The sequence below is a fragment of the Eretmochelys imbricata genome, chromosome 3 (assembly GCF_965152235.1).
Source record: "Eretmochelys imbricata isolate rEreImb1 chromosome 3, rEreImb1.hap1, whole genome shotgun sequence".
NCBI lineage: Eukaryota > Metazoa > Chordata > Testudines > Cheloniidae > Eretmochelys > Eretmochelys imbricata.
Genome location: NC_135574.1, coordinates 106,168,304 through 106,190,410, shown reverse-complemented (window position 1 = coordinate 106,190,410; position 22,107 = coordinate 106,168,304). Strand labels below are relative to the sequence as shown.

At 43.5% G+C, this 22,107-nt stretch overlaps 1 protein-coding gene across 2 annotated transcripts; it reads right to left on the bottom strand.

The window, feature by feature from the left end:
- Nucleotides 1–6,621: 6,621 nt before the first annotated feature.
- On the bottom strand, nucleotides 6,622–21,396 carry ABRACL (ABRA C-terminal like). 2 transcript variants are annotated; one of them, XM_077811775.1, is made up of 4 exons: nucleotides 21,087–21,396; nucleotides 17,375–17,477; nucleotides 12,740–12,806; nucleotides 6,622–7,160 (listed from the first exon to the last, which is right to left on the bottom strand). In XM_077811775.1, exons 3-4 carry the CDS (start codon nucleotides 12,798–12,800, stop codon nucleotides 6,976–6,978), a joined length of 246 nt encoding a protein of 81 aa, XP_077667901.1. In that variant the 5' UTR covers nucleotides 12,801–12,806; nucleotides 17,375–17,477; nucleotides 21,087–21,396; the 3' UTR covers nucleotides 6,622–6,975. The 2 variants fall into 2 exon arrangements, with proteins under 2 accessions (XP_077667901.1, XP_077667900.1); XM_077811774.1 differs by lacking the exon at nucleotides 17,375–17,477.
- Nucleotides 21,397–22,107: the final 711 nt, after the last annotated feature.

Genomic DNA, 22,107 nt, shown 5'->3' with positions numbered 1-22,107 from the left:
ACAGGGATAGGAGTTCACTCCCACTTGCCAGGGTTATCTGCATATATCTCACTTAATCATTTCCCTGTCATTGTGGGGGTCTCAAGCACTGGTGTATCTCAGTCCCTCCTGTTTTCTGCCTGTGACACATAATAGTCTGGTCCTGTGAGCTGTAATACTTTGGTCTCATTTTGTTTGTTGGGTTGGTATGTAGGTGCTGGGTGAGGTTGATGGCCTGTGCTATACAGGAGGTCAGACCAGATGATCTAGTGCTGAGGTAGGCAACCTATGGCATGTGAGCTGATTTTCAGTGGCACTCACACTGCCCGGGTCCTGGCCACCGGACTGGGGGCTCTGCATTTTAATTTAATTTTAAATTAAGCTTCTTAAACATTTTAAAAGCCTTATTTACTTTACATACAACAATAGTTTAGTTTTATATTAAAGACTTATAGAAAGAGACCTTCTAAAAATGTTAAAATGTATTACTGGCACGTGAAACCTTAAATTACAGTGAATAAATGGAGACTCGACACACCACTTCTGAAAGGTTTCCGATCCCTGATCTAGCGGTTCTTCTGGCCTTACATTCTATGATTCTAAATTACATTTATTTCTTCATTTAAAAGGGACATGGTCAGGGTAAAAAATATGTTATCACACTAACTTCCTTACCTACCTTAATAGTAACACCTTAGGTTAGAATAAATCAACAAGAACAAATACAGTCTAATTTACTTTGCACGATTTATACTGTTTCCTTTCAGCCCTTCTTCACTCTGTTTAAAAGAGGTCAGTTTTACTTTCATTTCTAGAGAGTTTTGAGGTCGGTGTCACTCTCTGGATTTCATGCACCACCACAATTTGGCAATGCTAGGTTGCAAGGACTATAACGGAATGTTTAAATCCAAATTAAAAACCTGCTTTTACTGACTTTTAAAAAATGGAATGAAAGCATATTGGGTGAAACCCTGGCCCCATTGAAATCAGTGATATTATGGTATTGAAATCCTTTTTAACAATTTGTTTTCCTCACCTGCATACCATTATAACTTTAAAACTAAATTTAATCAGTGGTCTCAACAAAATCATACACACATGTTTACTGACTATTGTCTAACCAAAGGTAAAAGAACTTTATTAGGGCACACATCTGTTAATGGAGTCTCAACTGTGTTAAAATATTCTTTTTCATGATGATGCAGTGTATTCTCGCAGTGTTTGACTAATAACCAAACACTGTTTTTCTGCAAACTGTTAAATGTGTTTTATATCTATAACAAAACATTTCTGAGAAGTCCAATTACTGTGGTTTCTGATTATTTATCTAGTTAGTACTGTGCAGTTATAAACAAGTGCTGGTTGGCGTTGTTGAAATGGGAGATAGTCCCTATCAATAAACAGCATGGCACTGGCTGGTGGGATTCCGGGGTTCCATTCCCAGCTTTACCATAATACAGGTTGTGCAAGCCCTTTAACATCTCTGTCTCAATTTTCCCATCTCAAATAGGGGAATACTTACCTACCACACAGAGGTTTAGAGACATAATTGTTTTTATAGTGCTTTCTGTCAGTCCAATTATCTATCTTAAGAACACGAAGTACCATAGTAGCTAGGCACTTTGGGTGAGAGCCATGGAGGAACTGAAGCACCTAAGCCCAACTGGCTCCAAATGGCAGGTTCCCGTTCATGGACTGCAAGCAGAGACAGGCACCTCCCTGCAGCCTGGACTTAGGTGCCTACCATCATGAAAGAGATAGTGCTTAGCATATCCCTCTCATCATCATGACCCATTGGCTAACTTAGGCGGCTTCCTGCCTAGCATGCTACGTTTTGTGGATCACATTCTTAGGTGCCTGTCTCTCCCCATTCATTGTATGGGGACCCTAGGCACCTAACTCGGGCTTTGGGGATGGATGGGGTATTCCTGTGAGTTTCCAGGTGCCTAAAAGTTAGGTGCTGTGACACACCGCATTGCAATACCTACGTCCCTTTGTGGATCCCACCCGTTGGACCTAATTCTGCGAGGTGTTGAACTCCTAAGAGGCACTGAATGCCTTCATCTCTCATTGCCTTCAAAACATCGTCTTTTCAGGCCAAACTAACCTTCCAAGACAAAGTTATAGTGGGGTCTAAAATAAACCTTTGCAAAGGAATCTGTTTGCAGCCTTAGCTATGGAGAGTGGCTGGTGCCTCTCCATAATTCAAATGAAAACACTTTTGAATTTATATAGCACCTTTCATCTAAGCATTGCAAAAGGCCCAACCGTGCAAGAAACTGACTGTGCTCCTCCACCCAACTTGCTTTCAAAAGGCCAGTAAATACTTTCTGTTATATGTGCCTGTTTACATGTGTTCATAACTTACTGAACCTTCTTCCTCTGGGAAGATCTCAAATTAGTTTCACCCTGATGGAAAAAGAAACATGCAGGGTAAAAGGATGCCATCACCTGCCAAAAAATGGTAAATCCAATCCAGAATCTTGAAAAAATATGGTGTGTGTGTATATAAATAAAGATACAGGGGAAGAGTCAGTGCTGTGCCTCTCAGGAGGTACAGCACAGATGCATAAACCAGCATGCGAGGGCAAAGCATGGCTTTAAGACTCCTTTGTGCCACCAGAATCTGGGCAGCTCTGGGTACCTGCACAGACCCTTGACCACATGAGATCAGCGCCAGATGGAGCAGGATCATGAACATGAGAGTTCTGTATTGTGAAAATGCTGTACTGGGAAGCATTTAGGTCTAATTTTAAGCCTTTCTCTGAAAGGAAGTTTGATACAGATTTGATCTGACAAGACTTCAAGTGTGTGCTTGTAGATCAAGCTCTCCTCTCTCCCCAGGTATAAGCCTGATATTTAACCTCTCAGGTGCTTTGGCAAAGATAAGTATAATTTGTGGTGACATCTAGGCTACACTGTGAGAGAATACTCCCTAAGGAAATATACAGAAAGTACCTGCCAGAAGACAAGATTCAGTGGCTTAAATATGCATTATACTGTGTTAGGTGACTAAAATGATACTCAAAGTGGTGAAACTAAACAGAACTGCCACCATTGGGAATAATTCATTAGAACAGTTTTCCAAGGGTAGCTTTAAATAACCAGATCTTAAAGTTCATTGGCTTTCTGAAAATGTTGTCTTTGCAATTATTCAAGGCGAAAGCATATCCCGTTTTTAAAACTAATCTTGCAAATATTCACTCCAAGGATCCTTCAAATTCACTGTTGTAATGGCGCTACTTTTTAACTTGCCTTTAGTTTGATTTTAAGGCCATCCATCCTTAAATAAAAATTCTGGAGACTTCTTGCCTTTGAAATAGAAACCTTCAGAAGATCAAGCCTTGGGAGCAGAGGGGCAATTAGGCCTTGACCAGAATCAGAAATGTTGTGCTTTCAACGTTATCCGTGTTAGCAGCATGTTTGACCTCTAGTGGTGGCACTTCTCATTAATTGTTTTGTCTGCCTCCTTTATGCTAGATGTGATGTCTCTGAACAAACGCCCCACCGGACAGCCTAACATAGGTTTAATGGACAAGTTTCTGACTATAGCAAGACTGGCAATGTCAGGCAGCAGGGGAACCAGAGAGTATTCTTGGCACTCAGTGCCTCGCCTCAGCATTTGATATTTAGCGTCACAACCTTGTGGTACTTCCTTTGAACAAAAATGTCTTCTTAACTACTATATTTCAAAGGTATTCAGGCCTTAGAAGCATTTTGTCGGGATCATCAAATTCATATTCTTTGACCCAGGCCACCCACGTACAAGTGTGTTGCATATGGCTGTCAGAGTTCTGATGACACATTTTCCAGTTCTGGATTGTTCTGTTTCAGCTTACTTTGTTCATTTACTTCTTTCTGTTGCTTGACTGTGACTGAGTGCAAAGTGAATATTGTGATAAAGATCTATTGCAGAACCAACATGTTCCAGACTTGCCTTTCCCCCTGCCCAAGAAAGGACATGACACACTATTCTAGACAAGGAAACGTACAGCTTATTTGCAATGTCATGCTTCTTATAGTGCTATTTTCAGCCATGGAGTTTTCACTTCCCAGGTGAGACTGCAGCACAGGTAGATATACCCATTCTAACTTTACGCATGCTAGCCATTTCTCTGACCTGTTTTCCATCGCTATGTCTGACACTGTTGTAGCCAAATCCACTACCCAGTGCATTCATTCACAGATCTGATGATATTTACTTGTGGCAAGAGGATCCACAGAATCGGTCTCGCACTTATTAAATATTCTGCCAATATTTGAACCTTCATTCCATGGATGCAGACGGCTACAGTGGATTCAGCTAAGACTCTACACAAACATTGACTGCTGAGATCTTTAGTTATGTTCTGTGGTATGCACTTAAAGCAATATTTTTTGTTATACAGCATTGTCATACCATAAATTCTAAGCTTTCAGGAACAGAGAGCTAAAACGAATCCTCACTTCCCCATCAGTAGATACACTACATGCTCACAGTACTGTCTCAACTGATTGTTATAGACTTGCTCTTGATTTCTGGAGTGAAGTTTCTCAGTGCCCTTGTGGTTAACTGGAACTTTCAAGGTTATTTCCATGCTTCCCACAGCATTGTCTTCCCTATCCTGAAAATGAGGCAACCCTGCATAATATCATTTGAACTTTCTAGGACACCCATGAGATCCACTGGAACAAGTTTTCTTTGTGTATCCACCATGCACAATACTCCCAGAAGCCTTGGATCCTCTTATCAGCATAGAAAAGGTTGAGTTCCATAATATGTGGAAGTGAAAAGAGCACATATGGTATGTGCAATCTAGCATGTGGAACCATAAAATGAAAACACTGCTTTAATTGTGAATATCTGAGTGAACTTCATTTTGTCCTCTTTGGGAAAGTATGCTCCAAATCTACAGGAAGATATGACATCTATGGAACACAACAAAAAATTTCAGCAATTCCAAAACACTTTGATACTATAAATTGTATTGGTATCACGTGGAATAGAGCCACTGAAGTTTGCATATATTAAGGAGTTAGCAATGGAAATGATACTCATTTAAAGCTTTGTAAAGATTCCCTAATGGCTTGTGAATTTCCTGTGCCTAAAATAAAAATAGCCTCCCACTCTTCAGGCACTTTGTAACCTGGATCAGTTTTCCTTGTATCTGAGTTACTTACCAATCTTTTACAACTCTCTGAAGATCTGGCTGCAGACAAGGAACAGAGTAGTAGACAGTCTTCTGGACTCCCTGTTGCCTGTCCCCCACACCACCACTTCTAGGTATATTAATCCCTTTAAAAATTATTAGTAAGATGGCTGTCTACCTAATAGAAGCTCTCCTTTTTCTCTCCTGCTTGGTCTAAAGTTTACTTTCAGTTACTGATTTGGGACAGGACAAAGGAATAGGAGAAGCTAGTGACTTCTGTGAAAAAGTGTTAGTCACAGACTCAGACTTGGAGTCCTTCCTTTCGTGGATACTCTAATTTTGAACGAAGTGTTTGGGGAACTCAAGTAGATAAGGCTCTTCATCCATTCCCTCCTAGATCTAAAAGTTAAGGTGGGGATGGATGGAGTGAACCTAATGGAACTAAAGGCTTTCTGTAAACAACACATTCATTGAACAAACTATATTTCTTAACACTTTTCAGACAGCCTTAAGAACAGACATACAAATTTCTCTCTTCTCTTGAATTCCACCAGAGAAATCAAGACAAAAGTGCAAGTACCACTAAAGCCAAACCCCAGGAAGCGAGTTTGGAAGTAACTCTGGGCCTGTGGGCCGGATTCATACCTTTGCCAGGACTAACTTGCACAGGGACCTAGGGGAAGCTGAATACCATCCCCCCGTTCTCTGCTGGGGATAAAGATGCAGGCTATGAAAGGTAGCTGGGGATACCTTAAATTGTGCTTCCCACTGTCACAACTCTTATGGGGCTAGAAGCAATGGGGAATTGTTGGGCTGTAGGTCCACTTCAGCCGTGCCTCCTCCTACTCAGAGGATGGTAGTGGGTTACAGAGGTGGTGCAGAAGTGGCAGAGTTGGGGAAGGGGTGGATCTGAACTAGGAGGGTTCAGTGTGGTGGGGGAGATGAACTAGTGTGACTGCAACACGGGGTGAATTATTCCTATGCTGCTGATGGAGTAAGGACCCAGTCCATTCACACAGACCACTCTGAAGCCAGCCTATATACACATCTGACTCTTTAGAACACTTTTATTTCCACTAAAAAAAAACCAAAAAACTAACTTTGCTTTATTTTTACCTTTCTCACCAGCTAAATTTCCTGTTAAATTCATGGTGATCCATGCTGACAAGTTCACTTCTTGTTTTAGTTACACAAAAGGAATCAAATAGCATGAAGATTCCATGAAATTCGTAGACAAGACTGAAGATGAACAAGTTGAACTCCTCTAATGATCAATATTGTTAATCTTTATGATCGGGGAAATCAAGCCCATTTCCTAATTTAAACAAATTCTGCAGTTCGCCTCTCCTGCTCTCGCCTTCTCCCCATGGAATTTGGAAATAAAAGGTGGCATTATAGTGCAAAACTATTTCCATTTCTCTAGCTCACTTTAAGTAACAAGGCTAAATGATTGAACTGAGAGTAATTCTATTTGCTTTCTACAGATGAAAGGAAACAACAACAATTATATAAATTTAGGCATGTTTTATTTTATACTTTCACAGCAGATTTTGGTTTGTAAACACAGATAAGTTACCAGTTCTGTCTCTTCTTTCATGGTGACAATAACTGAGAGATGCATTTTTTAAATGTATTACCTGAGTTAAAAAGAGAGATTTTGTGTCTTTTACCTTACAATCATTTACAGTAATGTTCACAGAAGGAATACAAAAAGAAATATTTTCCAAAATAAGACAGTCTCCTTTTTACTATAAAGTTATAGAAAAATACATCAAAACACGCTAGGATGATTTGCCTTGATCTGAAATGTCTGCATATCATTTACCTGAAACAAATTAACTAATGCACAGGAGAAGTGCAAACTGCATTAGTCCTGCAGTAACAAAATATCGACATTGTCATGAACACCTTGTAAAAGTAACTCTCCTGGGTAAGTAACAATCTTCCTTCGTTTTGCAGCCTTAAGAGTGCCCACTAGGGCCTCAAAGAGGTTGGCACATTTTTCATCAGCAAAGAGCACACCAAACTTCACACTCAGCTTTCCATCAGCATCTAAATCAGAGATAGGAGTGTTACAACACATGCAGATTGTCCTTCAGTTGGAGGAATATTGATATGAAATACAGTGTTACAACACATGCAGATTGTCCTTCAGTTGGAGGTATTGATATGAAATACAGTCAAAACACGACAGGAGACTTGGATTGTATTTCCAGCTCAGTGAATGATCTTTTGTGTGACCTTGGCCAAGCCACTTCACCACTTTGATACTTACCTTTCTTTGTAAAGTGGAGATCTATGGATGAAAAGCACTATAAGACATTATTATTGAAGCTGTAGAAATTGATTTGTTTTAAAATAGTTTCTTATGCTGGTTAACATTTAAAGTCCAAATTGAAAAGCTAATGTGTCCCTCTTTGCCTCACAAAAATAGCGCTCTTGAAGTGGTACAAATTAATTTCAAAACAATCACTCAGTCTACATTCTCTCTAACAAGCAGATAATGTTATGTAACAAACAAAATTTAATTAACAGGTTTTTTTATTAAAATAAATAGAAATAAACAGAGTTACACTTTCATAAAGCTGGAATAACAAATTATTAAACCAGATCCTAGTTCAGAGGTGGGCAAACTTTTTGGACCGAGGGCCACATCGGGGTTGCCAAACTGTATGGAGGGCCAGGTAGGGAAGGCTGTGACTCCCCAAACAGCCTGGCTCCCCTGCCCCCTCCCATTTCCTGCCCCCGGACTGCCCCCCTCAGAATCCCCAACCCATGCAACTCCCCCTGCTCCTTGTCCCCGACCTCTCCCTCCCGGGACTCTCCTCCCTATCCAACCCCCCCACCCCTTGTCCCCTGACCACCCCCTCCCAGGACCCCACCCCCCCATCCAATCCCCCCTTCTCCCTGTCCCCGACTGGCCCACAGGACCTCCTGCCCCTTATCCAACACCCCCCCCATCCCCTTACTGGCCGGAGCCAGCCATGCTGCCCAGCAGGAGCTCGCAGCCACACCGCCCAGAGTGCTGGTGGCGTAGCTACGGGGGAAGGGGGGACAGCAGGGGAGGGGCCTTCCCGGCCGCGAGCTCAAGGGCCGGACAGGACGGTCCCGCGGGCCGGATGTGGCCCGTAGTTTGCCCACCTCTGTCCTAGTTGCACCCATTTCTTATTTTATCATTATAGACACTTTTTTTAAAAGGTAGAGCTCTAAGAATGTTAAATGTGATATATTGTAGTGAAAAGAATAGTCTTTGTTCTAAGCAAGTTCATGGAATTTGGAAATGATTTTCAAAGACGTTGAACAACCACCTACAATAGCACTCTTCCCTTGCACCACAGAATCATAGGACTGGAAGGAACCTTGAGAGGTCATCTAGTCTAGTCCCCTGCATTCGTGGCAGGACTAAGTATTATCTAGACCAGTGGTTCTCAACCAGGAGTCCGGGGCCCCCTAGGGGGCCATGGGCAGGTTTCAAGGGAGCTGCCAAGCAGGGCCAGTGTTAGACTCATTGGGGCCCAGGGCAGAAAGCCAAAGCCCCACCAAATGGGGTGGAAGTCCAAGGCCTGAGCCCCGCCACATAAGAAAGGCCATAATGGGTCAGACCAAAAGTCCATCCAGCCCAGTATCCTGTCTACCGACAGTGGCCAATGCCAGGTGCCCCAGAGGGAGTGAACCTAACAGGCAATGATCAAGTGATCTCTCTCCTGCCTTCCATTTCCACCCTCTGAAAAACAGAGGCTAGGAACACCATTCCTTACCCATCCTGGCTAATAGCCATTAATGGACTTAACCTCCATGAATTTATCCAGTTCTCTTTCAAACCCTGTTATAGTCCTAGCCTTCACAACCTCCTCAGGCAAGGAGTTCCACAGGTTGACTGTGCACTGTGTGAAGAAGAACTTCCTTTTATTTGTTTTAAACCTGCTACCTATTAATTTCATTTGGTGGCCCCTAGTTCTTATATTATGGGAACAAGTAAATAAGTTTTCCTTTTTCACCTTCTCCACACCACTCATGATTTTATATACCTCTATCATATCCCCCCTTCGTCTCCTTTTTTCCAAGCTGAAAAGTCCTAGCCTCTTTAATCTCTCCTCTTATGGGACCCGTTCCAAACCTCGAATCATTTTAGTTGCTCTTCTCTGAACCTTTTCTAATGCCAGTATATCTTTTTTGAGATAAGGAGACCACATCTGTATGCAGTATTCAAGATGTGGGCATACCATGGATTTATATAAGGGCAATAAGATAGTCTCCGTCTTATTCTCTATCCCTTTTTTAATGATTTCAAACATCCTGTTCGCTTTTTTGACTGCTGCTGCACACTGCGTGGACGTCTTCAGAGAACTATCCATGATGACTCCAAGATCTCTTTCCTGATTAGTTGTAGCTAAATTAGCCCCCATCATATTGTATGTATAGTTGGGGTTATTTTTTCCAATGTGCATTACTTTACGTTTATCCACATTAAATTTCATTTGCCATTTTGTTACCCAATCACTTAGTTTTGTGGGATCTTTTTGAAGTTCTTCACAGTCTGATTTGGTCTTAACTATCTTGAGCAGTTTAGGATCATCTGCAAACTTTGCCACCTCACTGTTTACCCCTTTCTCCAGATCATTTATGAATAAGTTGAATAGGACTGGTCCTAGAACTGACCCTTGGGGAACACCACTAGTTACCCCTCTCCATTCTGAAAATTTACCATTTATTCCTACCCTTTGTTCCCTGTCTTTTAACCAGTTCTCAGTCCATGAAAGGATCTTCCCTCTTATCCCATGACACCTTAATTTACATAAGAGCCTTTGATGAGGGACCTTGTAAAAGGCTTTCTGGAAATCTAAATATACTATGTCCACTGGATCCCCCTTGTCTACATGGTTGTTGGCCCCTTCAAAGAACTCTAATAGATTAACGAGACATGATTTCCCTTTACAGAAACCATGTTGCCTTTTGCCCAACAATCTAGGTGTCTGACAATTTTATTCTTTACTATTGTTTCAACTAATTTGCCTGGTACGGACATTAGGCTTACCAGTCTGTAACTGCCGGGATTACCTCTAGAGCCCTTTTTAAATATTGGCTTTACATTACCTATCTTCCAGTCATTGGGTACAGAAGGTGGTACATTGGGTACAGTCATTGGGTACAGGTTACAAACCATAGTTAATAGTTCCGCAATTTGACATTTGAGTTCTTTCAGAACTCTTGAGTGAATGCCATCTGGTCCTGGTGACTTGTTACTGTTAAGTTTCTCCATTAATTCCAAAACCTCCTATAGTGACACTTCAATCTGTGACAATTCCTCAGATTTGTCACCTACAAAGGACGGCTCAGGTTTGGGAATCTCCCTACATCCTCAGCCGTGAAGACTGAAGCAAAGAATTCATTTAGTTTCTCCGCAATTATTTTATCGTCTTTAAGTGCTCCTTTTGTATCTCAATTGTCCAGGGGTCCCACTGGTTGTTTAGCAGGCTTCCTGCTTCTGATGTACTTAAAAATATTTTGTTATTACCTTTTGAGTTTTTGGCTAGCTGTTCTTCAAACTCCTTTTTGGCTTTTCTAATTACATTTTTACACTTAATTTGGCAGTGTTTATGCTCCTTTCTATTTATCTCACTAGAATCTGACTTCCACTTTTTAAAAGGTGCCTTTTTATCTCTCACTGCCAAATTTAGCTTCACAGGGGCCCCTGTGGCATGGGGCCCCCCACAATTGTCCTGCTTGCTACCCACTAATACTGGCCCTGGCTTTTATATGCAGAAAATCAGTTGTTGTGGCACAGGTGGGCTGTGGAGTTTTTATAACATGTTGGTGGGGGCCTCAGAAAGAAAAAGGTTGAGAACCCCTAATCTAGACCACCCCGCTCTTAAAAATCCCCAATGATGGAGATTCCACCACCTCCCTAGGCAATTTATTCCAGTGCTTAACCACCCTCACAGTCAGGAAGTTTTTCCTAATGTCCAACCTAAACCACCGTTGTTGCAATTTAAGGCCATTGCTGCTTGTCCTATCCTCAGAGGTTAATAAGAACAATTTTTCTCCCTTCTCCTTGTGACAACCTTCTATGTGCTTGAAAACTGTTATCATGTCCCCTCTCAGTCTTCTCTTCTCCAGACTAAACAAACCCAATTTTTTCAATCTTTCATCATAGGTCATGTTTTCTAGACCTTTAATCATTTTTGTTGCTCGTCTCTGGATTTTCTCCAGTTTGTCCACATCTCTCCTGAAATGTGGTGCCCAGACCTGGACACAGTCAGGGGTGAAAGTAAGGGGGTACGGGCCGGTACAGCGTACTGGTAAAAGGTAGCCGCCAGTACCGACCCGGACCGCTGACTTTAAAGCGCTAGAGCAGCAGTGCTTTAAGAACTCTGCTTAAGGTGATGCCGCAGCAACGCTTTAACGTCGCTGCCCCTTTTGCATCCCCGATCGGCAGCTCTGCCAGGTCCCTACCAGCAGGGCCGCCAACTCGGGGGGGGGGGGGCCGCAAAAGGGGCAGCGACGACCCGGCAGGGCCACCGATGGGGGGCACAAAAACGGCAGCGATGTTAAAAAAAGGGCCACTGACAGTGGGGGGGCAGGGGGGCAAAAGAAGTAGCTGCCCCAGGGCTGCGATTTGAAAGGGCTCGGAGCCCCGGGCCCTTTAAATCGCCGCTGGAGCCCTGGGCAGCGTGGGCCAGGGAGCGCAAATGGAAGGGCTGGGGGACGCTGACCCCCAGCCCTGCCCCTTCTGCCCGAGGCCATGCCCCTTCTGGGGAGGGAGGGAGGGAGGAGGTAGAGCAGCCCCGTACTGGTAAGATCTGCATTTTACTTTCACCCCTGGACACAGTACTCCAGTTGAAGCCTAATCAGCGTGGAATAGAGTGGAAGAATTACTTCACGTGTCTTGCTTAAAACACTCCTGCTAACACATCCCAGAATGATGTTTGCTTTTTTTGCAAGTGTTTCACTGTTGGCTCATATTTAGCTTGGGATCTATTATGACCTCCAGATCCCTTTCCGCAGTACTCCTTTCTAGGCAGTCATTTCCCATTTTGTATGTGTGCAACTGATTGTTCCTTCCTAAGTGGTGTACTTTGCATTTGTCCTTATTGAATTTCATCCTATTTACTTCAGACCATTTCTCCAGTTTGTCAAGATCATATTGAATTCTAATCCTATCCTCCAAAGCACTTGCAACCCCTCTCATCTCGTTATTGTCTGCAAACTTTATAAGTGTGCTCTCTATGCCATTATCATGCTGAATCATTACTTTATTATTGACTTCAAAGGGAAGAGTGCTACTTCCCATAATACCTGAGCTGAAACTGGAAGACTCCCATCCAGCTAATGACCAAGGGTAAAATCCTGGCCCCACTGAAGTCAATGGGAGTTTTGCCATTGATTTTAATGGAGCCAGGATTTCATTCCAAGGCCCCCAACCTGCATTGACTTATGCATGTACTTAACTTCATGCATAAGAGTAGTCCCTGTTATGCAATGTGGGTAGTGCCATTGAAGTCAAAGTTAAACATATATGTAAGTCTTCGTAGAACTGGGACCCAAGCCTTATTGGTTGATGAGTGATGTGAAGTTCACAAGTTGACATAGTAAGGCTAGACCTGTGTGATCAGTGAGATTACAGTACTTACTTTTGGTCCCCAGCCGCCGAATCTCCTCAACTAAGAGGTTAATTTCATGTTCCACATTCATTGTTGTCTACAAATAGAGTAAATGTATATTTAGATAGATATAAGGTATTAAGACCAATCCCTGCAATTTCTTTTAACTCATCTGATCTGATCCTTGTTTATATATCTCCAGTGTTGTCAACTCTCATACTTTTATCATGACTCTGACAATATTGATGTTTCACTCAAAGCCCCAGATTTTGGAGACGTGATTATGTGACAAGCAGGTTTCAGTTTTTAAAAGGGTAAGTTTCTAGTCCTCATGGTTTCAGAGGAAAGCTTGAAAATGTGACACAAATGCACTCTGTAGGCTAGAAGCAAACAAAAAAGAACCCCAAATGTATTAATTTTTTAAAATCTCATATTTAGGGAGCGAGTCCTGATTTTTGAACACCTGGGCTTGACAATACTAGATAGCTTTGTAAGCTGGTGACTATTTCACCAGCCCAGGAAAGAGCCAGTGCCACACCTGAGTCCATTTCAGGCCCTTGCCTCCAGGCACAATTTATTATTCAAACACCAACCACAAAACAAAGCAATTCATCTGACCAACTTCAGTCCCCAAAAGCTTTGCTGTTGCCTGTCTCAGCCAGCAGCCCTTGAAAGAGGACACATCCTTTCCTTAAATCCCCTGCTAGATCATGTGACAGGCAGGTAGCCCTTAAAATTTTCCTGACTGTTTTTCCCTGTCAGTCTTCCCTGCTTCCTGCCAACCATTCATCTTTCTGCCTGCAATATGGCATCAGTGGGAGTCTCAGCACCTTACTTTGGGCCCACAGTCATGCATTTGTAATCTCTAAGCAGGTATTAGCATGGCATTCTAAAGTGAAATGCATGGCAAAGACTGAATAGCTGTGTCTAAAAGGGGTTCTCCCCCTAAAATTTCCCACGATTACTATAGCTAGTGCAGCTCCACCAGTGGGAGCAACTTTGGGAGCACTCTAGAAAAGGCTCCAGGCAGCCACTGGTGTTTTCAGCACCACAGGCCAGATCCTCAAATGGTATAAATTAGTGTTGTTCCATTGAAGTCAATGGAGCTAAGCCAATTTACTTGAATTGAGGATCTACCCCAAACTAACCTAATCCTGCTCAGAGCAGGTTTACACAACACAAAAAGGGTTAAAAGGCCAGTGATCACTGATACTTTATTTACACTGGTACTCCCACCTTACTATTGCCAGTGAACTGGTTTTAGCAGTGTTGGGAAATTTTAGACAAATGCCCTGTCACAATGATGCCAATATTTACTTTCACTCACCGTGATCCCAAAGAACTATTAAAAGACAAAATTTGCCCCTGAATATGTTTTGTAAGACTCTCTTGGCCCACTAAATGCAACTTCCTTTGCCGTGAAATATGGCAACAGTCAATGCTATACAATAGTTTAGGGCAGGAAGTGAAGGAGAACTTATTTGGTAAAAAGACTGTAATTACCCAAATTGTTATTTGGCCAAAATACCAGGGTTAATAACCCTGTGCTTTTGAAAAATATCATGGGATTTATAATGTGCACAAGTTTTCAGGGTCTCTTGCGCCTCATTTAAAAGGCAGTGGCAATACGACCTTGCACCATGCTGATACATTACTTGATGCTGATGCAGAGGGCAGAGGACCACTTACTAAATTGACATTTCTTGGGGCACCTAGCATTTTCTAGAGGGTTCCCACTGACAAATTAAGCAGGTTTGACCCTGCTTAGTTTGTAAGAGTTGAAAAGATCATAGTGCAGTGTAGTATGATGTACATCAACAAGCAAATACAAAGAAACCTGACTGGGCAAGTGCGATAAGGGTTATTTTGAGATGCAAACTGCACATCTCACTGGAATGTGATGCCTTGAATGGGTCCACTGGACATGGCCAGTTCCTGGAAGATAGATTGGGACCATTGACTCTCTGCCAAGAATGGCATTTATATTCTGAAACCCCAGAACTTCTATGGGAAATGCTTAACCCTTTTGACTGGGTTTTATCAAATAGAGGGCAGTGATGGTCAGAATAGGTTTTATTATTTTATTGTTTAACAGATTTGTTCCATGTGTTTATTAAGAGTAAGATCAGCTCTCTTTTGACCTGACAACAGTAAGTTTTTCCTACAGTACTTTTAAACTCCTGTTAGCCCAGCAAAGCAAATTCCACTATGGAAGCATGGGCTGCGTTCTTCTCTCTCTCTGTCATGCACCAAAAGAATCTTTAACTTAGTCCCATTTTCAGATCTTTTATTACACATGCAAGAGCCAGGGACAAAATGTGACTTTCTGATCCCAGATTCAGTTTGCAAACTTGGCATCTAGAAAAAATAATCTTTGTTCATGTAAAGTGAGCAAGTCTAGCATGGAGTCATTGAGACAATAAACATGGGAGGCACCCCATTATGCTAGTTTTTCAGTGTTATATAATTCCTTCCTCTTGCGTTAAAAGTTTATTAGAAAAGCCAGCTCCACAAACTTTGTGGCTTTATAGGAAAATAGGCTGCTCACATGTGCATGGGTTTAGGGGATTTGGCACACACAACCTCATCCAACCTACATTACCTCCCTAAAGCATGATAACATGATTGATCATGAATATGCAAGTGGATATTAGCAAGTGCTGAACAATATTCCAACAGCAGATGCTGCAGTGCTGCCACCTCTTCAAAACGTGTTTAAAACTAAATGGCAACATGATATCAAAGTTCTAATTATATTAGGTTGATGGAGCAAATGAATTCTTCAAACTTGAAGTTCCATTTTTTTTTAATTTAAAGTGATGGCAAAGTGCTTTGCATTGTACAAGACACAGAAGACAACCCCCAAGTCCCAAGGAGCTTACAGTCTAAGAGCTGATCCTTCAAACACTACCAAGTGTAGTGCTTGCTACTGTAAGTAGTATCATTGACTTATATTTGAAAATGACTGTTTAAAATTAATTTAGAATCCCCCCCCACCACCATCAGTTTAGGAAAGAACATCTTGGAGCCGAAGTCTGAACTACTTCTTTATGCAAAATTCCCATGAAAAGTCAAAGGAGATTGTATAAGGCATGCTTAACTGGAAGAATCGACACAAAGATATTATTTTAAGCAATACTACCCTGGTCTACACTGGGGGAGGGGAGCGGGGGGGTGTCGATCTAAGTTACGCAACTTCAGCTACGTAAATAACGTAGCTGAAGTTGACATACTTAGATCAACTTACCATGGTGTCTTCACCACAGTGAGTCGACTGCTGCTGCTCCCCCGTCAACTCTGCCTGCGCCTCTCGCGGCGGTGGAGTACAGGAGTCGACGGGAGAGCGCTTGGGGGTCGATTTATCACGTCTAGACTAGATGCCATAAATCGACCCCCGCTGGATCGATCACTGCCTGCCAATCCGGCAGGTAGCGTAGACATACCCTTAGATATTATTCACTTTACTTTGGAATAAATCCTTCATGCCAAATGTCAAAGCGAATGTCAACTCTAACATTCATTATACTAATGCTGTTTGTGGCATCCAACATGATTTTCACCAGGTATTAGGAAAACTAAATTTCACTTTTCATCCTGGAAATTTGCCTGGCAGAAGAGTGTAATATTATTTTGCCTGCATACCTGGAAATATGTTGTCAGTGCCTCTCTGTGCCTCAGTTTTCCCATCTGTAAAATGGGGATAATGATACTTACCTCCTTGTATAGTTCTTTGAGATCTACTGATGAAAAACACTGTAGAAAAACTAGGTTTTATTATTGTAATAATTTGTACATCATTTTTATCGCCAAAAATATGTCTAAAGTATCTGATGTTACTAGCTACTCAGTGTAATGCTATGCTAGATTAAAAGCCTGAACCTGTTCCCACTGAAGTGGAAATTTCCACTAAACTTTCCATTAACTTTAGCAGAATCAGGATTGGACCTACATGGTCAGACTTTATGATGTTTGTATTGTACTGAGATATGCTGGTGTAAGGTTTATGACTACTGCTTATCTAGTCCTAAAACTATTACAATTCAATGGCAAAAATGTATGTTAATTCAAAGTTAAGGTTGCTTAGTGGTAGGTCATCCCCTGGCAGAACGCTCAGTTGAGCAAACTCAAATTTCTGAAAACTAGGAAATGCACATTAAGGTTGCCAATGCAACCTTAACCTCTTTCCACACTGTCCCGATATGCCCCGTTAACACCCATACATTTACTCTGGTAACCCCATAGTTGCTGAAATGTTTGCGTTTTGTTTAACTCAACATTGTGCAAGAGGACGACTTACCACCAACTGAAGGACAGCTGTGTTACAGTGGAATGGTGTTCCTGGTCGTGTTTCAGATGGTGGAGTTTGTGGTAGGACACATGAGAGAAATCACAGGCGGGATTTCTGTTCCAAAATACTGACAGTTTTAGGTTTGTGAGAAAGATCCTCTGAACCTTGTCCAACAGATGTACCCCAGAGGTGTCAGAACTTGTATTTTTCATTGCTATACCATACACCTTTTCTGGTCAGCCACAAACCCTCCCATTTCCTATTTAATGTTCTTTCAACACATCTTCCATTATTGTTGCTGTAGCAATTGTTTTCAGAGAAAATTATTACAGCTCCTGGACAGAACTCTTTGATGCAATCCAAATCTGCTCACTTACATTTTATGAGGCGTGCACCAGGAATAAGGCCCAGATCATTTCCACCAGAGTGAATCATCATAATGTCTGGTAGATCACCACCTCTTACATCACTGGTTAGATGCTGCAGAGTGAGCAAAAGATGATGCCAGTTCAGGACACCTCTCTCCATCTAATCTACCTGTAATCAGCAATCTTCATGTCTTGATGTACTCCTTGCTCTCCCACAAACTTTTGCCACCTCATGATCCACCCAGAATCCACATATTGGCAAGCCTGGCAGCACACATGTTTCTATAAATTCTTTTCCCTCAGTAGTCAAGGTACCTGTGGTGTCAGTTCCAAACCTCCACACTATATATCTTTGAAAACACCATATTAATTTGCCCCAAGATCAGGAAGTAGCCACTTGCCCTTGGGGAGTGTCTGTGTGGGGATGGGTAAGTAAAACAGATTTTCTCAAACAACCAGTCCAAAGCTTGTCTACCATCCATCCTCATTTCCTGTCCCCTCCACAGCCACAACCCCGCTCCCTGTGGCTAATCCCTCGTCCCCTCATAGCCCCCCACAAAGTAGTCTAGCTCTTCCCCACCTGATATAATAAAATTTCTGGTTACTGCCTATTCTGCTGTGTTCACAGTAAACTTCCCCATAGAATAAAAGCACATTATAAGAAAGACAACTTGTAGCAAGCGACATGAAGTATTACATCTGATGGTATACATGAGGTGCATACACATATAAAGGATCAGATACTGCCTTGGGTAAAACTCGACAGACTGAAACCATTTTGACCCACATCCCATCAATAATTTGACCTCTAGCTCTAAGCAAAGAGACCCCACCTAGAAACTTTTTGAAAAATGGCTATTTTTTCAGGCCTTATATCTTTGCAACCCAAAGCTCAAATGACCCCTACCCTGCACCCTGCTGAGGCACCAAATGTCAAAGAAATACAGCTAAGCCTGCCACTTTTTAGAGGACTTAGAAAGATCACCTGTTAAACTGAAGTCATGATGCAACCTCAATTAGAGTGGCACTACCGCAGCACTATAATAATGAGAAGTCCCTGCCCCAAAGAGCTTATAGTCAAATGGAATTGGTGGATGTGTAAAGGGTTTGTACATGGGTTGAGGTGCACAGGTCTAACTGTGGGGAGCAGGGCAGGTTGGGATGCATTGGCAGAGCTGTGGAGTGCAAGAAGTTTGGGGTGCACTGGCAGAGCTGTGGGGTGCAGGAAGTTTGGGGTGCACTGGCAGGGGTGCAGGAAGTTTGGGGTGCATTGGCAGAGCTATGGGGTGCAGGGATGGGGTGCGCAGGCAGAGCTGCGGGGGACAAGGACTCCCTCACCTCTCTTCCCTCCTCTACCATGCATCCCCCTAAGCCCACTCCTTTTGCTGCAGCCCCAAACCACTCTCCTCATGTTTTTCCAATCCTCCATCCCCTAATACCACTCCCCTCTCCTCTACTTTTTCCCCCAAAATACTTTTATTATATTCCCTCCACCCCCAAATAAAATTGCCACCCATGACTGACAAATTGCAGCAAACTCCGGCCACTCAGTGCAAAACTCCTTTAGTTTTAGGTAGGGGCTTGTCATTAATTTATGCCTAGTTATATTAATTGAAGGCTGAGTTCACCACTATCAATCTCAATGAGGCATGTCATTCATCCAGTCTTTAGTAGCTCTCAGTTTAACAGTACAAGGCAACAAAGGGAAACTGGGCTTTTGAGGGGGTGTACAGAGGCCTGTAACTAAGGAACCCCTCAGTCAAATGACCCCAAATTTGCATCACTAATGCTACCCAGCACCCCCCTGAGGCACACCAAGTTTCCAAGCAAGCTGATTAACCAATCAAATTTTAGAGCATTACTAAGTGTTGAGCTTTAAAGCATATAAAACAACAGGAATGGAAATTGGTCAAGTAATTTTTCTTATTGGTGTAGGCCTACTGTAAAAAATGTACATGAAATAACATTCTCAATTTAGGTCCCCCAAAGATTTAGTGGGTGCCGTGCACTACCTTGGGTAAAACTTAACAGACTGAGACCATCTTGACCCACATCACATCGGCAGTTTGATCCCTAGCACTGTGCAAAAGACCAAACAAAAAACCCAAACACACCACCTGGAAACTTTTTGAAACATTGCTATTTATTTCAAGACTTATATCTTTGGAACACCATGCTCGAATGACCCTAAATTTGGATCATTAGCCCTACCCTGCACCTTCTTGAGACACCAAATTTCAAAGGAATCTGACTCAGCATGTCAATTATAGAGGACTTAGAAAGATCCATTTTTCAACAGAAATCATGATGCAACCTTAACTATAGTGGCACTGCAGCACCATGATAATGCCCAAGTCCCAATGCTGCTTGAAGATCTGCTAGCATGAACCGTATTTCCTCATTGAAGCCTGCTGAAGTCAATAGAAGTCATGAGTGCAGGGACCTTGCTAAAAGATTCTGTTAAGGATCAGAGTGGAAGATGTCCATTTCAAGACACCAGCCCTCTGAGCAAAAATTTTAAACATAACAATTAAAAAGAAGGCATACCGAGTGAGAATGCAGTAAAAAGACTTCTTTTTCTGACCAACCTGTCTGCTGCCCTTTAAACTCAAGGCTGTGAGATCTGACAACTCGCATGAGGCGGAGATTTCTTTTGAGTGATGTTGTAAATGGTTTATTGAAACAAGCAGAAAAGCTCTTCTCCCAAAGGAGCTGCTTCAAAAACTGCTAGAAACTCTCTCCAAATGAGTAAGACTTGGCAGGGAACTCTCTGATGGTCTTGAAAATTTGTCAATTTAGTTTTGAACAAACCTGCCATTGGTCCCTGTTTGTGTTTAAAGCACATTCCTTTGCATTAGCTTAGTGCTCAGTAAATAATAGGTCTGCAATTGGAGAATGACTAACTTCCTTCCTGATATATACCACACACCCTATTTGGTCATGGTGCCTCGCTTGGAGTAGCATAGGGCTCATCGAGTATGGGCTCTAACCACACTTCATCCCGTGCGCTTTGCCTTCCTGCTGCCTCCAGATCCCGCTCTGTCCTCCTGTGCGTAACTACCAACAACCCGCGTTGCTCTCCCGCCGAGCAAGGCGGCACGTAGCAGAAAGGCGATACGGCAGCCTGTGGGAGGCCCGTGGGTGCGCGGCGTGGAGAGTGTGAACTGCTGGGGCCGCGGCAAGCCCCTGCAGCAGGAGCAGCGCCCCGAAGTGCAGACCCGGAGGGAGGAACTCCCCACCCGGCGCAGGGGACGCGCCGCACATTCCTTTGCCCCCTTCTGGACGGAGCCTCGTGGCCTGTGAGCCCCGACGCTGCGGACTGGGTCTGCCCAACACTGCCCCGCTCCTCCATCCACGGCGCGGCGGAGGACTGTGGCCTCCCCGGAGCTGGGACGCAGCGTGCGGCAGGCACAGCAGGGGGCTCCCACCCCAGCCAGGTGCAGTGCGGTGTCACATAGGTCCCGGTGCGGCAGCGCTGCCCGCAGGGTGCAGCCAGCAGCCCCTTTCCCTGCCGCCGGCTCCCCCGGTCCAACCCCGGGAACAGAGACATCCGCCCCCTCCGCCCCTGCCCCGCGAGCGGACTCCCCGGCTGCGGCTCTGCAGTCATTCCGCGGCCGCGTGCGGGGAAGGCTCGGTGTGCAAAGGCCAGCCCCCTTCCCCTCCTCCCCGGGCACGGTGCCCCCCGCGGCTTGGGGAGCCAGCCGGGGCAGGTTCCACTCACCCGCTTATCTGCCCGCCCGGCGGCTTTTCTTGCAGTAATCAGAAGGGAGCCCCCGTGGAGCGGCCAGAGGTGCCGAGTGCAGGAGGAGGAAGTGGCGGCGGGAGGCAGAGAGAGCTGCAACAAGTATATTTCAAATGCTGGGAGAAAGTGCCGCCCACGGGAATGGGGAAGCCTATGAGAATGGGCGGGGGGGATTCAACACAGAGTCTGCCTTTGTACAGCCCCAGCTCAAGAGGTCATGCAGGGGCTATTGCTCCCCCCAGCAGCCTCTCTCCCTGATCTTTTGTTGTCTGCTGCACCAGATCCCCTCCCCCCCCCACCCCCCCATCTGAAGGTGACTTCCGGGAGGTTTAAGCACAGTGCTGCCTGGAGGCCTGGTCTGGGACTTGTAAGACAAACTAAATCATCCATCCCCATGCCCGTTTAACATCAGACTTTCAAGCAGCAGCTTACAAAACCAAGGGGGGGGGGAATCAGGATACAATGACACAAAAGGGATAGGATGATTTAAATCAATTTTTTTCTTGACCGGCATTTATTCTGTAATATATTTTTCTATGTTGCCTTGGTGCAGGATTGCCTTTACCTCACCACTACACTTGCACCATCACTGGACCCCATAACACACAGTCGTTAGGCTGCCACAGAGCTTTCAGGCAGAGGCTGCTAGGTGAATTAACTCACCCATTGAATGGGACCCCGGAAACATCAACTCTGTGTAGGCAAGTGTAACTGGAGAGTCTCTAAGCTCTCCCATTGTAAAGGGATTTTTTTTTTATGTGGGGATTTTTTATTAACTTGCTATCCACTATTTTTGTGGATGGAGAAGCCATTGTTGACCAGAGCCAGTTAGGAAAATAATGTACTATTTCCTGCACAAACTCAAGGAACTTTGCATTCATCAGCTGACAGATAAGCTCTAACAAAATGAAATATTATTATTTATATAGTACCCAAAAGTGTGCTGTGCTTTACACACATAAGAACCCAAGTCAATGCCCCCAAAGAATTTACAGTCTAC